The following is a 13,144-nucleotide window of genomic DNA, read 5'->3' as shown; positions in this document are numbered from 1 at the left end:
CATGAAACAAAAATACTGGACTGTGAAGGAACCATTCTATATCTATTCATTCTTCACATAGGATACTGAGAAACGCAAATACTAGTACTCTCAAGACTGGTTTATTCGGTCCAAAGAAGCAAGATTACGACGTATGAAGTTATGTAATCATTCCTTATCGATTGTGTGGAGAAGATGGGAAATATTGACCGGGCTACATGTGACGACGAGCCCATGAGAGTGAGCTCCCGATAGCTAGCAAGTTCCTTTGTTGCTGGTTTACCATGCGCAGGTCTCGCGCCAGCTGATAAACAGTCCCTTTTCTTCTCATTTCTGGCCAACATCACTTCTGCCATGAGATCCCGATGCCACTAGCCACCAATTGTGACCTGGTGAACCGTGTGGACCTGATCTCCGTTAGAAGCCGCCACAATGCAAGATGAGCTCCTACCCTCAGAGGTTGAGCAAGTTGAATCGGTTAGTGTTCGCCAGAGTCGATGTGATTCAACGACCCTTGGAAGCATCACCGCTAATTGTCACGAAGCTGATTCTTTCTCTCTATGAACCAGCTTCTCCCAGCACGATCGCCAAAACGCAGTCAACGCTGTCTCGGCTCCAGAGCTCACCACAAGCATGGACGCTTGCTCACCACCTGCTTGGGCGCCCAGATGACAAGGTCAAGTTTTTCGGTGCCCTCACCATCATCGTGAAGCTAAACACCGAAAAGTACGTCCTCCTATCAGCATGGATGTGCGCCGAGCTCTGACATTGACCAGTGCATCTCTTTCCGACGCCGATGCCATAGAGCTTCTTGTCTCGCTCTTGGAGTGGTACATGAGCTCTCTCCAGCAAAAGACTGGACTGCTCGTTGTGCGGAAGCTTTCGTCTGCCTTAGCCACGTACTTTGTTTACTTCCACAGGCTATGCAGCCGCTTCCTTTTCCATCTCCTAGTTTGCCTCGCATCAAATCGAGCCTGGCAACCTGGTGCAATCGACGACTCAGTCGACTTCAACGCCATTTCCGAGAGACTTTCGGGAGTTCATCTACACGCAGCTATATTAGTTATCAGCAACATCCTCGAAGATGTCACTCGCATTGACCTCAACGCACCAAGCAAGTACGAGAACGCTCCTCTTCCATGGTAGATGTGTTCCAGCGTCACTAACTCGAACAAAGTGTTGGGCTCTACGATTCAGTCCTTGCCAACACTTCAGACTCAGTAAATCTCATAGCCATGTGCATGAGCCGAGATGACGCTTCTCCGGAGGTCAAACAAGATGCGTTGAGGTGTCTTCAGGTGAGTGACTTCAGTTGTGATCTCAGACACAGCAGACGAGGCAGACAAGCTGACGGGTGCCCTCAAGTCCTGGGTCTCCTTTGCTCAAAAAACGTCAGCGCGGAACAGCTACATTGCCGACTCGCTGCGCCCCCTGATTGGAGGCTCCATCAATGCCTTGATGGTTGAAGAACTGTACAATGCAGCTGCGGAACTCCTCGTCGATGTGCTCTTCAACTGGCCTTCCTTGTTGACCGAGCAGCACTACACGATGCTCTCAAACTTGTTTGATACGCCGTGGTTTCAGAATCGATACGACTTGCTGATACAAGGTGACTTTGATTTCGAATCGACGCAGCTCGGATACGTGCTACTCGCATACGGCGAAGCCAGGATGCAAGCCTTAATACAAGACGAGAATGACCAAAACAGGAGCATACTCTCAAGGTTATGTGGTCTCCTTGCGGCGGATGGCTACCCCGTGGCTGAGGACAAGATATTTGTCCCTGCCATCGAGTTTTGGTCGACGTTCACAGAGTCTGTGTCGGATATGGATGTCGAATCTGCGCTTACCGTCTCGTTCATCTTCGAAGCAACGTCACATGCATGGAAGAAGATTATATACCCTCCAGCAGAGGAGTTTCACTCATGGGACTCTGGCGACCGTGTTGGGTTCAACGACGCCCGCAAAGATGTAGTGGACTTTCTACAAGCCGTCTACGTCTTGATCGGACCAAAGCTCGTCGAGACTTTTTCTTCCCTGATATTGACCACATTGACAAATTCAGCCTGGCTGGAGCTGGAGGCGGCTATATTCTGTCTGGGTGGCTTGGCTGACTGCAGCCGGGAAGATGCGCGCTGCGATGGCTCCCTTGCCGCTGTTTTCTCGTCGCCATTGTTCTCAGTGCTCCAGAGCGGCCAGGAACATGTCCCAGCTCGAGTAAGGCAGACTTGCCTGACCCTGATCGAACAATACACGGAATACTTTGAGAGGAACACTCACCTCCTGCCTACCGCACTTGGTCTCCTATTCAACGAGGTTCCGGATCACTCCATGGCCATACCAGCGTCGAAATCCATCCATCGACTCTGCTCATCCTGTCGCTCACACCTCTATCCTGAGATGGACAACCTTCTATCCGAATATCAGAAGTTGGCGGCTACAGCGTCATTAGATTGTATATCTCGCGAGAAGATTATTGGTGCTCTTGCCGCCATTGCACAGGCTATTCCAGGGGATGATGAGCGGTACGACGCCTGCTCGCGGTTGCTCACTTTCATCCAAGACGACGTGCGGAAATCGTTGGAGCTGGCAAATGTTACGAATGACGGGGTACTGCCACAGCAGATGGAGAGTCCCTGCACGGACATCGCACCGGAAGAGCATGTTGGCTTGCACGTAGGTCTCAGGGCACTAAGATGCCTAGCAAGCATGGGAAAAGGTCTCCAGTCCCCTCCGGACTTGGCCATTGATCTCGAAGCTGTGTCTCCATCAAAGGCGCAATCGCCCAAGCTGGCCGAACTCCAGAAGCAAGTAATAGGCATCATCATCGAGGTTCAGAATGTGTTCAGCGGCAGCTCGGAAGTCACGGAACTGATATGCAGCGTGCTTCGCAGCGGCTTCTCTGAAAGCGAACCGGGGCCGTTTGTCCTCACCCCGGAGGATATAGTAGGCTTTTTGGTGGGACATTCAAAAGACACGCCCAGGATCGGTGTCATTGTCAGTATGGCGTGCTCCTTTGTTAGTTCCCTATCTCCTCACAGATTGGGACAGTATCAGAAGATACTCTCGGACGTACTGGGTTGGGTGATTGGACTATTGAAGCAGCTCCCTGGTAAGACACCATATGTCCCTTTGTTAAGGTATATCGGAATCCCAACAAACCCATTAACGCATGAGAGCAGAACCGGGAGCGGAACCAGAACTCGTGCAGAACGGAATCGATCTCGTCAGCCGGTTGCTGACAAGGAGCCCGGCCACCTTTATTAGGCTGGAACCATCAGACGCAATCGAGTTCTTCTTCCTCTTCACACTTCAAGTGTTGGATGGAAAGGAACCTTTGCCCAAGGCGGCTGCTGCAGAATTCTGGGTGAGTAACAATGTCTTTCACGTGACATCACGACGGCGTCCTGCAATTTGGCTAATGCATTGGATAACAGACTGCGTTTGTCGGTATCAGAGCAGTTGAACCAGAGCTGCAAGAAACCTTCAAGAGGGCCATGGACACGCTCGGACCGCTGCTGGCCCAGTCCCTTGCCAGGAACATTGGGGGTAATGCCCTGCGTAGCGAGTTGGATCGGCTATGCGAACCGCTGAGGAAGCTTGTGAGCAGATATCCAATGGCAAAGGAATGGCTCCAGTCCGGGCTAGATCATCCTTCCTTCCCGAGCCAGAAGGTCGATGCAGAGCAGAAGTCGCTGTTTGTCAAGAAGATCATCAGGTATGCTCCAACGATAAGGTTGCTTCACGAGAGCCGCACTAATCCATCCCAGTCTCCGAGGTTCCCGAACGACAAACCAAGTCGTCAGAGAATTCTGGCTGTCCGCCAGAGGTGCCAATTTCGCATACGCATCATGAACAACCATGGACTGAACTGGCGATGTTGCCACATGCATACAGAAGATGGAGTGAGAGGGAACGGAAATGTCTACACCATAGCCTAGAGATGTGCCGCCAAACGTTGCCCAAGTGATGTTCTTTGCCCAAGCGTGGCTGGCTAATGCTGGCGACTCCTATCATACACAGACTCATACTCATGCACATAACACACATGCCTCTATCAGTGTCTTACACGCAGGGCCGAAACGGAAGACGCTAATTCCCGCAAAACACTCGCTACAGACCGACCGCCGCCTTGACGATATCCATGGTTTCCTTTGCGCTCTCCTGAGCTTTCCGCGCGCCTTGCTGCTCAATTCTGTCAAGGTATGCGTCATCTGCACTGAGCTCGAGATACCGATCTCGGATGCCGTGTAAGCCGGTCACTAGCCCGTCTGTGACGGCTTCCTTGAAGGTCTTGGGCGACGCTTCAGCATATACCTGAGCTAGCTGGGCCGGGGTGCGCCTTTCTGGGTCAAAGACGGAGAGGATTTCCAACAAGTTGGAGATGCCCGGGCGCGTAGCGGGATCATAAGAGATGCCGGGGACTGAGTCCGTCAGGGCGCCGGCAATCTTGGAGCGGATTTCTTGCGGCGTGTCGGTGATGAGGATCCTCGACCGCGGCGCTGGATGAGACTTGGACATTTTACTTGTGGGCTCCGTCAGGGACATGATGCGCTGGACAGGGGCTGTTGTTTGGGTGAGCTGGCTGCTGATGAGAGAAGAAGTGAAGGGGGAGATTGGAACACGGCAAGCATACAAACTATTGTCTCGGGATGGACGAGATGACTGCCATACGCATGGTTGAAGTTTGTGACGCATTCACGCGCAAACTCCAGATGCTGCTGCTGGTCATGTCCGACTGGCACATGAGTTGCCCTTGCAATACACATCAGTCACTATTTGCTTGCTTGTTGAGAACAGCAGCCCCATTATTGAGAGAGGGGGGCTCCTTTTGCCAGGCTTACCGGTGGACGAGGATATCAGCAGCTTGGAGTACTGGATATGAGAACAAGCCCAGCTTCAGCTTGGATCCGACGGATTTGTTCTCCAGCGTCGAGGACGAGGCCAGACTGAGTTTGCTCTGAGGCATGTCAACATGGGAATTCGGTCTACGTGCCAGCAGCTGGGATGGCAAGTGCCTAATTTACCTTCCACTGTGTCATCCTCGACAAATATCCTACGGATGCCGTACAGGCAAGAATCCACATGAGCTCGGAGTGAGCCGGTACCTACAAGGCGGCGTTCAGTTCATGATGTCTGCTTGCGGGAAGAGAGAGATGGGGCTGGCTGAGGGAATCATGGGGGGAAAGGAAGAACACACGGAGGATTGATAGAAGATGGTGCATCTCTCGGGATCCAGGCCAAGGGCGAGCAGGGCAGCCAGGACCTCTCTCTTGCGCCGCCTCAGCGTCTCCGGCGGCTGCGGCACGGTGATGGCGTGGAGGTCGACGATGGAGTAGATGAGCCTGGTCGACGGCGGCTCGTCACGCTGGAGGCTCGCCCACTGCCGCAGGGCGCCGACGTAATTGCCCAGGTGCGGCACGCCGGTGGGCTGGATGCCGGAGAAGACGACGCGAGGCTGGAGGGCCTGCTTTGCTACGGCTAGGCGCTGCATCTATGGCAAGCGGAAAGCTTCAATTGCTCGTGAAAATTCTGCTTCTGTTATTTCTTCCTTTTTTTTTCCCCTTCTTCTTCCTTCAGCCGTCTCTTTCTTTTCTCTTCTCCTCTGCTTTGTTGCCCTGTTAGGGTGCTCTATATGTTGTATAGCAGTAAATGGTTGAGAAGTGAAAATTGATGAGATGAAAATGAGTTGTCGTCGCATGGTTTGAAGCAGAAGTTCCATATCGGCGCTAGTGAGTTTACAGCTGCGAATTGGCGGTACTGCTAAGATTGGGGAAAATTGGAGAACCTCTTTGGCTTCCACTTACAACTGCTATTACAGTACGAGCAGCATGTCATATCACAGGCGCTGCTATACTGAATATTCGAGTAGTATATACACAAGATGGACAGACAGGTATCTTTAGATACAAAGGCAACAGCAAAAGCCAAAGCAAAGGCGGATAACATGCAAACATCCAAAGCTCATGAACACAGGATCAAGGGATAAATAAGATCAATCACGTTTTACACGGCCGCAGCGTCAGCAGTGACCTCCATCTCGTCGTTGCCCTGGTCTGAATCCGGCACCGAGGCAAAGTTGAGATGCTTCCAATCCTCCAGCTCCTCCGTCACGGATCGCATGCGGTCCCTGATGCTCTCAATGGCGTAGCTGCCCAGCAGCAGCCGCAGCGGCGGGTACGAGCAGTGGCCCAGCTGCCAGACCAGCTCGGCGCACTTGACGGCGCTGGTGGGCTGGCGGTCGCCCAGCCACTGAACCATACGCTTCGCGTGGAGGGCCGGCGACGTCGCGGTCGAGTAGTGCTCGCTGGGGGGCTTGATGAAGAAGTGGCCCCAGGTGGGCAGCGGGTTGGTGTCCAAGTCGGGCTCGTCGCGGCGCACCAGGCCGGGCTCGATGAGCGTCGCCTTGACGTGAAAGGCGTCCGTCTCGTACAGCAGCGCCTCGATGAGGCCCTCGACGGCGTATTTAGAGGCGCAGTAGGGCCCCAGGCCGGGGACGCCGAGGGCGCCCGAGGTCGAGCTGAAGATGAGGTAGCGGCCGGCCTGCTGGCGGCGGAAGTAGGGCAGCGTCGCGTGGATGATGTGCAGCGTGCCCATGAAGTTGGTCTCGAACTGGTTGCGCACGTCGTGCTCGTCCTGGTCCTCGCAGGCGCCGATGACGCCGTAGCCCGAGCAGTTGGCGACGACGTCGACGCGCCCGAAGCGGTCCATGGCCTGCTGGAAGACGCGGGCCACCGAGTCGCGCGAGCGCACGTCGCACAGCAGGCCCAGGCAGTTGTCGTGGATGCCCTGCATGTCCTCGAGCGGCGTCTCGAAGACGCGGCCGACGGAGGCGACGAGGTCGCCGTGGGAGAGGGCGCTCTTGACGAGGGAGCGGCCCATGTGGCCGGTGCCGCCAAAGATCTACAGGCCGTAAGCATGAAATCTCATTGTCAATGATTCGGGTGAGGGGAAAGACAAACAATCCAAACCAGCTGCTTCGTCGGTCCGTTGGGCGCAGGCGGATCGCAGCTTGCCGGCAGATGCAATCGCGGCCTCGGCGGCCCTTCGCTCGACTCGCTGCGAGTCTCCATTGGATTCCAATAGTTTGTCGATATAAACCCGGATCCAGGCCGAGTTGAGATGCTAGAGCGAGTTCAAGCTCTATATGCCTTCCACGAGGGCAGACGATTTGGAAAGGATATTCAACGATTGCACAGATACCGTGTGAATTATCCTGTCAGGTCGCCTTCTAAGGAAATGAGGCGTCCAGTGTCAGTGCCGGTGGAATTCATCGAGGCCGTTGGGCTGAGATGCGAAGATGCAGCCATGTTGTCTTAAAAAGACCAGGCCCGGGAGCTAGACGTTGGGATCAGCCACAAGGCTCGTTGTCATCCTTTTGCCCGGTTTCTCTGTGTCTCTTCATGCAGGTCAAATCGTTTCTGGGCATCATTTTTGCCATTGCCACTGGCGACTTGGTGATGATGTTGATTGCGGGAACAACTTTAGTGTTTTGTTTGGGGTTTGTCTCGGCTGCATCTCAGTGCACAGGCAAGACAGGATGACCAAGCGGGTGTTAAAAAAAGTTGCTCATATTTCATTTCCAAAAATACTGCTATTCTAAACTTGGGAGCCAGGGGAACAATCATCTCGGCGTAAGACTATTCAATTTTACTTGGTTTTTTTATGGTAATTAGGCGATGCCGAGTCGTTCTCAGTTGAGGTACTGGCTAACATATTCCTTACGAAAGTCGTTGCTGTCCAGCTCCGGAGCGCGGTTCAAGGGCGTCCACTTAGGCTCATCCTTGAAGAGTCTCATGGCATGCACATACTGGATTTCCAATCAAGTTAGTCAAGATCACGCAGTCGTTGGCTTCTGCTCAGCTCCAAAATCACTAATCAAGCAGTAAACAGCTTCATAAGGTAGGTAACAGAGCCACAGCAGGGAAGAAAAACTCACGTTGGACTCGTCCGTGGTGAACCGGTGGAAGATGCCCGCGGGCAGGATGATGAGGTCGTCCTTCTCCAGCTGGATGCGCACCCACTCGTCGCCCTTGTTGCGCACGTCAAAGTAGCCTTGGCCGCCGCGGATGTAGCGGATCTCCTCGTCCTCGTGCAGGTGCTCGTTGAAGAACATCTTGACCTTGTCCTCGTACACGTCGCCCATCTTCTCGGGCGACACGACAATCTCGTCGCGATTCCTGTACCCGCGCTCGGCGGCGAGGGCATCGACGTCGCTCGTCTCGGGGAAGCGGTGGTATAGCACGCCCAGGCCGGCCAGGTCCTCTGCGGTCACCTGGCGGCCGGAGTCGTGAGGCAGACGCTGGTCGCCCTGATGGTTTTCGGATCCCCCACGTTAGAAGGACATTCGACACTTGACGCTGATACTGGCGGCGCTGCCACGGCCGTTGACGTGACGGCTGGGAGGGGGCGGGCTTACCGGCAGGTTGTCGTACATGTATGCCTTCATCTTGAGCGGCTGCTTCTTCGTCGTCTACAGGATGCTGTGAGGGGGTCCGGAAGATGAAGGGGCAGCGCCATGGCGAAGACGTGATGCGAGCCTCGCTACTTATAGTAGTAGCGCGTCAAGAGGGACAACTTTAAAAAAAAAAAAGACGGGATCAAGTGAGATCGAAGCCCAGCGCCCCACCCCGTCTAACGGCCCCCTCTACTAGGTCGGTCGAGGTGAGTGAGCTTACTGTATGGTAAAGTATTAGCTTTGGTTGAGTGCTTGCAGCTCAGCAAGATGATGATGACCTCATGAGGGGAGTCGGAGAATGGGAATAACAAAATTCGTCTAAACGGGCTCATGCCATGGCACCGTGGTTGGAGTGGCTTCCATGGTAACTTCAAAACAACCTCCCGTCACACCAACTTTGTCGGCGAAACGGAGATGGTCCTTTGCCTCTTGCTGCACCACTTGAGAGTCCAGAATGCACAATCTTGCCGTCCCGTCCCTGCTGTAACCGGCATCGACTTCAACCCCACCAGCTCGCTCTGACAATGGCGAAAAATAAGCCCTAGGCAATTGCACGATTCAAGCGGCAGATGCGTTGGACAAGCTGGCGGGCGGCGGGCGTCCGTCACCGGAGCAGATCCGGACAATTGACAATTAAATGATTCACATGCTAAAGGAAAAGGTCAGACAGGGGCAGATCAGCCAAAGTGTGCCTATCCAGTATTTGAGTGTGTATATCAAGGAGGGGCATGACCAAAGAGCTTCACACCATTGGTTCTGCTGCGACCGAGTAGGTACCTGTACCTTACTGGGTTGGAGAGGGCTTCAGGTCGGTGGTACAATAGGTATGTACCTTGCCTTATATCGAGAACGTGGCGACGAAGCAAGTACCCATCTAATCAATATCAGTGATACTGTATACCTCAATAGCATTCATTCGCTCTCATGTTTAAATATGTCCATCCCAATGATGCCGGCTCCGTAACTTAGTAACTAGGTACCTTGTGTCTTGAACAGGCAATGTCCATTGTATGTATTGTATTTGCTCCCGTCAGTCCCAAGCGCTGCAGCTTCTCCAATTACCCCACGCCAGCCCTCTCAACAGCTACCCCGTTGCACTACATCATAGATCCACCAGCAGGCATATCAATGCTTGGTTCTTGGTACTTGGTACTGTACTGTGCACACTTGATGCATCTGGCCTACAGAGTCTCCAAGACTCCAGACTCCTTTTTCCCCATTCAACAGGGCACCGTACAGCAGTCGTTCAACATAGCAATGAGGCATATTCCCATCCTTCGTTATTCCAGGAGGCTTCTCCTCGGAGGCGTTGGAACCAGCGTCTGTTACGGCGCCTTTGCGGCCCATTCTACCGTTCGATTCGACTCTCGCCAAAAGTCGCCTTCAACACCGAGTCAGCCTGCAGACACTTCCCGGGAACAACTGCTCTCTCCTCGCATCATTCGGCAAGTGTCTGCAGGCAGCATCATTGGTTAGTCAAGCAGACGCTCAATCAACCTAATGCCTTCGCGATTCCCAAACGAACGACAAGTTAACCACCATCCCTCGTCTAGGATTTGGCACCGGACTTGTCGTCTCCGTCTTCTCACGCACTCTTGTGTTCATCGGCGGAGTGTTGGCGGCTTTTTACCAGGTGTGTGCACACCCATGTCGGTTCTTACGAAATGCCCCTTCTTCTAACGTTTCTCGACTCGAACCAAGCTCGCCTCCTCATATGGGCTAGGTCTACCGAGCATTGTTTCCTCTCACAAGTTTCTCACGGACAGGTTCCGTATTTTGAAGGTTGGCACGGGAAATGGTTGGTTTGTAGCATCTTTCAGCTTGACCTTTATCTTGGCAGCATTCGCCCGCCTCTAAGAGGAAATGCATCTTTTAGCCTTTATTTTTTATTTTTTATTCTTTCTTTTTTTCTTTGGCTGCTTTCCTTCGGATGACTACTCTCATTCAATTGGCCGAGTCTCCCGTGTCAGCCAGGCCATCGTGAGAGCATCACCCTCGAAGAATCCCTTGGTCTTCTCCAGTATCTCGGCGTTGGATGCGTTGAGCCAAGCCTTCTCAGTCTCCGAAAGCATGCTCTCGTTGATCAGGTTCCTGCAGTAGGGGACCATGGTCACATGCTCAAATCCTAGGAATGGCTTGTCGCCAAAGGCATATTTCGTCTTCACCTCTTTGACCATGACGATGTTCTCGATTCGAATGCCGAAGCGACCATCTTCGTAGTATCCTGGCTCATTCGAGATGACGTTCCCAGGCGCCAACGGGACTTCGGTGTACTGGATTCGGGTGCCGATGCCAATCGGGCCCTCGTGAACGTTCAGGAAAGATCCAACGCCGTGGCCAGTGCCATGTCGGTAGTCCAATCCTGTTTTCTGCTGCGGGTCAGCCGGGCGTGCCAAGCTCAAAGTCCATCAAACTCACCCAGAGATGTTGCCTGGCCAGAGAATCGAGGGCAAAGCCAGTCGTCCCCTTTGGGAAAATGGCCACGTCCAGGGCTATGTTTCCTTTCAGAACAAGCGTGTAAGCTTCCCTCTCGGCCTCCGTGGGCTCTCCAAAATGCAACGTCCGTGTCGTGTCCGTGGTGCCATCCAGGTACTGTGCTCCTGAATCGCAGAGATATATGGCCTTGGGGTCAATAGTGGCGCAGTTCCCACGCTCGGGGCCGTAGTGGATAACAGCCGCGCTGTGAAGGCTTGTCAGTAACGCCATCCGCAGCGAGGATACGTTGAAGGGGGCATGGGAGGGACTAGGTAGTCAAACTAACTTGGCACCAGTTGACGAAATAGTTGGGAATGACAGTCCGACAAAGTGCTCATGTTTGGATCGCAGTTGTTCCAGTTTATCGGCAGCCTGTACTTCGTCCAGCACAGTCTTTTTGTTAATGAGTTGGTCTTCAAGCCAGGCAAAATACTCAATCAGAGCAGCGCCGTCTCTGACATGGCACGCCCGCATTCCCTCCATTTCGGTCTCGTTTTTGACAGCTTTTGCATCTCCAATCGGGCTGCGGATCTCCTCGACTGCGCCGTCCCCCCCCAGTGCCCTCTTCAAGGCCCAGGAACCCTTGTTAGACATGAGGAAGCTGCCTGCTGGGCTCGCCCCCTCTGCACTCTGGGTGGAGGCAACAAGCTGCTGATGATGAAGTTCCGCATCGCGAAAGAAGCTTTCGTATGGCTTGATGGCCACATTGCACTTGTTCAAGTGCTCCCTGCACTCCTCGTCCAGCTTTGATTCGTCAACGTACAGCGCCGCTCCCTTTGGCGTGATCACAGCGTACGAGAAGAAGACCGGGTTGTAAGGAATGTCGTTGCCGCGTAGGTTGAATAGCCACGCCACCTCATCAAGCATCGAAATGAACAGGCCCGGCGATCGTTTCTTCTCAAGCTCAGAGAAGACATCGGATAATTTGCTCTGGACTGACTTACCGGCGAACTTCTCAGACAGCACGGTGATGCGCTGCTGAGGTCGCGCAGGCCTATCCTCGGCCCAGACGGCGTCTACCAGGTTGACGTCAAGGGGCACCAGGTCGGAGCCACCGCTTTTGCGAATCTTCTCCGCGAGTTTCTTCGCTATAGAGGCCGTGACCAAGGTCGAGTCCACGGCAACCGTCTTGCCCCCAGCCGCCTGCTCAGCCGCCCACTCTTGCCACGTAGGGACGTCTTGAAGCCCTTGCTTCAGCAGCGTCCAGTTCTCGTCCAGCTGCTGAGTGGCCTGGTTGAAGTAACGGCCGTCCGTCGCGAGAGCGGCAGCAGTTTCAGTGATGACTGCGCAACCAGCAGAGCCCGTGAAGCCGCTGATAAACTCTCGCCGAGCGTCGCATGCGGCAATATACTCGGAGCTATGGCTGTCTTCAGAGGGCACGACTGTGGAGGCACAAATGTCAGTCGCGCTATGCGAAGCAATAGACGGCAAGCTCCTATACCGTATACTTGGACGTTGTGCTCTTTCATCAGCGCCCTTAGCTTGGCAAGCTTCTGCGTTGTGTTTGCTTTCCCCATGGCTGCGGTTGCGAGGCGGCTGATGGATCGACCAGGCAGCTTCCGCGGTAGCTTTAACGCAAAACTCGGAGCTGTTGCTACGAGAGGCCGATACATCGGTTGTGAGGGCGGCGTGATCCTCACATCCGGAGACGGCGACTGGCTGCCGAGAGGGGTTGAATTCTTGGCCCCGCCAAATACCTGCCCACTTGGGGGGGGATTCGTTTCCACCTTTGCGAAGGAGACGACGGCAGTACAAGAGAGACCAAACTTGGTGTACTTGTACAATGCTTTTGGTTCGTAGCAACCCTGCATCATGAACGGGAAATTCTACCAGCGGCTGACGGGGGCATTTGCCACAGTAAAGCAGCAGATGAGTCCCATTGCCAAAGGGAAACAGACACCTGAAGAGGAAAAATGGAAAAAAAGAAATGCATCTTGAGGTACTAAAAAAAAATGTTTAGCTTCTCTTTGATTGAGCGTGTCATCCTTAGTGCAGGGGCCATGCTAATCTTCTCTGTTAACTTGTTAGCGATTCGAACTGACGACCTCTCGGGATACCGAGGATAAACCGGGAACGTACCTGTATCGTTATAAATTGACCAAATGCCCGAAGGCGATAGACAACCTACTAAAGTTATTTATATAAGGCATGAATAGTAAGAGCACTTTAGGATTACACTTAGGTATAACTGCTGTTATATAAAAGATAATACTTAGTAAGTTATTAATAGCT

General features: G+C 53.4%; 5 protein-coding genes across 5 annotated transcripts; 2 read left to right on the top strand and 3 right to left on the bottom strand.

The window, feature by feature from the left end:
- Positions 1 to 411: 411 nt before the first annotated feature.
- Positions 412 to 3,834, top strand: CCMA1212_006136 (Importin beta-like protein; the record flags this gene model as incomplete). The annotated part of the gene is made up of 8 exons (XM_073703375.1): positions 412 to 456; positions 524 to 705; positions 756 to 1,097; positions 1,157 to 1,277; positions 1,327 to 3,091; positions 3,162 to 3,346; positions 3,417 to 3,697; positions 3,750 to 3,834. 8 exons carry the CDS (start codon positions 412 to 414, stop codon positions 3,832 to 3,834), a joined length of 3,006 nt encoding a protein of 1,001 aa, XP_073558124.1.
- Positions 3,835 to 4,092: 258 nt separating this feature from the next.
- CCMA1212_006135 (Tryptophan-tRNA ligase) lies at positions 4,093 to 5,473 on the bottom strand (the record flags this gene model as incomplete). Its single annotated transcript, XM_073703374.1, has 5 exons — positions 4,093 to 4,544; positions 4,616 to 4,734; positions 4,824 to 4,939; positions 5,007 to 5,087; positions 5,180 to 5,473. The coding sequence occupies 5 exons, from the start codon at positions 5,471 to 5,473 to the stop codon at positions 4,093 to 4,095; spliced, it is 1,062 nt and encodes a 353-aa protein (XP_073558127.1).
- Positions 5,474 to 5,985: 512 nt separating this feature from the next.
- Positions 5,986 to 8,528, bottom strand: CCMA1212_006134 (1,2-dihydroxy-3-keto-5-methylthiopentene dioxygenase; the record flags this gene model as incomplete). The annotated part of the gene is made up of 4 exons (XM_073703373.1): positions 8,399 to 8,528; positions 7,919 to 8,290; positions 6,942 to 7,046; positions 5,986 to 6,882 (listed from the first exon to the last, which is right to left on the bottom strand). Exons 1-4 carry the CDS (start codon positions 8,426 to 8,428, stop codon positions 5,986 to 5,988), a joined length of 1,404 nt encoding a protein of 467 aa, XP_073558126.1. The 5' UTR covers positions 8,429 to 8,528.
- Positions 8,529 to 9,694: 1,166 nt separating this feature from the next.
- Positions 9,695 to 10,294, top strand: CCMA1212_006133 (uncharacterized protein; the record flags this gene model as incomplete). The annotated part of the gene is made up of 3 exons (XM_073703372.1): positions 9,695 to 9,908; positions 9,991 to 10,070; positions 10,139 to 10,294. 3 exons carry the CDS (start codon positions 9,695 to 9,697, stop codon positions 10,292 to 10,294), a joined length of 450 nt encoding a protein of 149 aa, XP_073558123.1.
- An 83-nt stretch (positions 10,295 to 10,377) lies between these two features.
- Positions 10,378 to 12,429, bottom strand: CCMA1212_006132 (putative Xaa-Pro aminopeptidase P; the record flags this gene model as incomplete). The annotated part of the gene is made up of 4 exons (XM_073703371.1): positions 10,378 to 10,806; positions 10,856 to 11,117; positions 11,199 to 12,294; positions 12,354 to 12,429. The coding sequence occupies 4 exons, from the start codon at positions 12,427 to 12,429 to the stop codon at positions 10,378 to 10,380; spliced, it is 1,863 nt and encodes a 620-aa protein (XP_073558122.1).
- Positions 12,430 to 13,144: the final 715 nt, after the last annotated feature.

This window comes from Trichoderma ghanense (assembly GCF_004382785.1).
Source record: "Trichoderma ghanense strain CCMA-1212 chromosome Unknown scaffold_7, whole genome shotgun sequence".
In the NCBI taxonomy this organism is placed as follows: domain Eukaryota; kingdom Fungi; phylum Ascomycota; class Sordariomycetes; order Hypocreales; family Hypocreaceae; genus Trichoderma; species Trichoderma ghanense.
The sequence above is the reverse complement of the archived record's forward strand: the minus strand, read 5'-3'. Positions and strand labels throughout refer to the sequence as shown.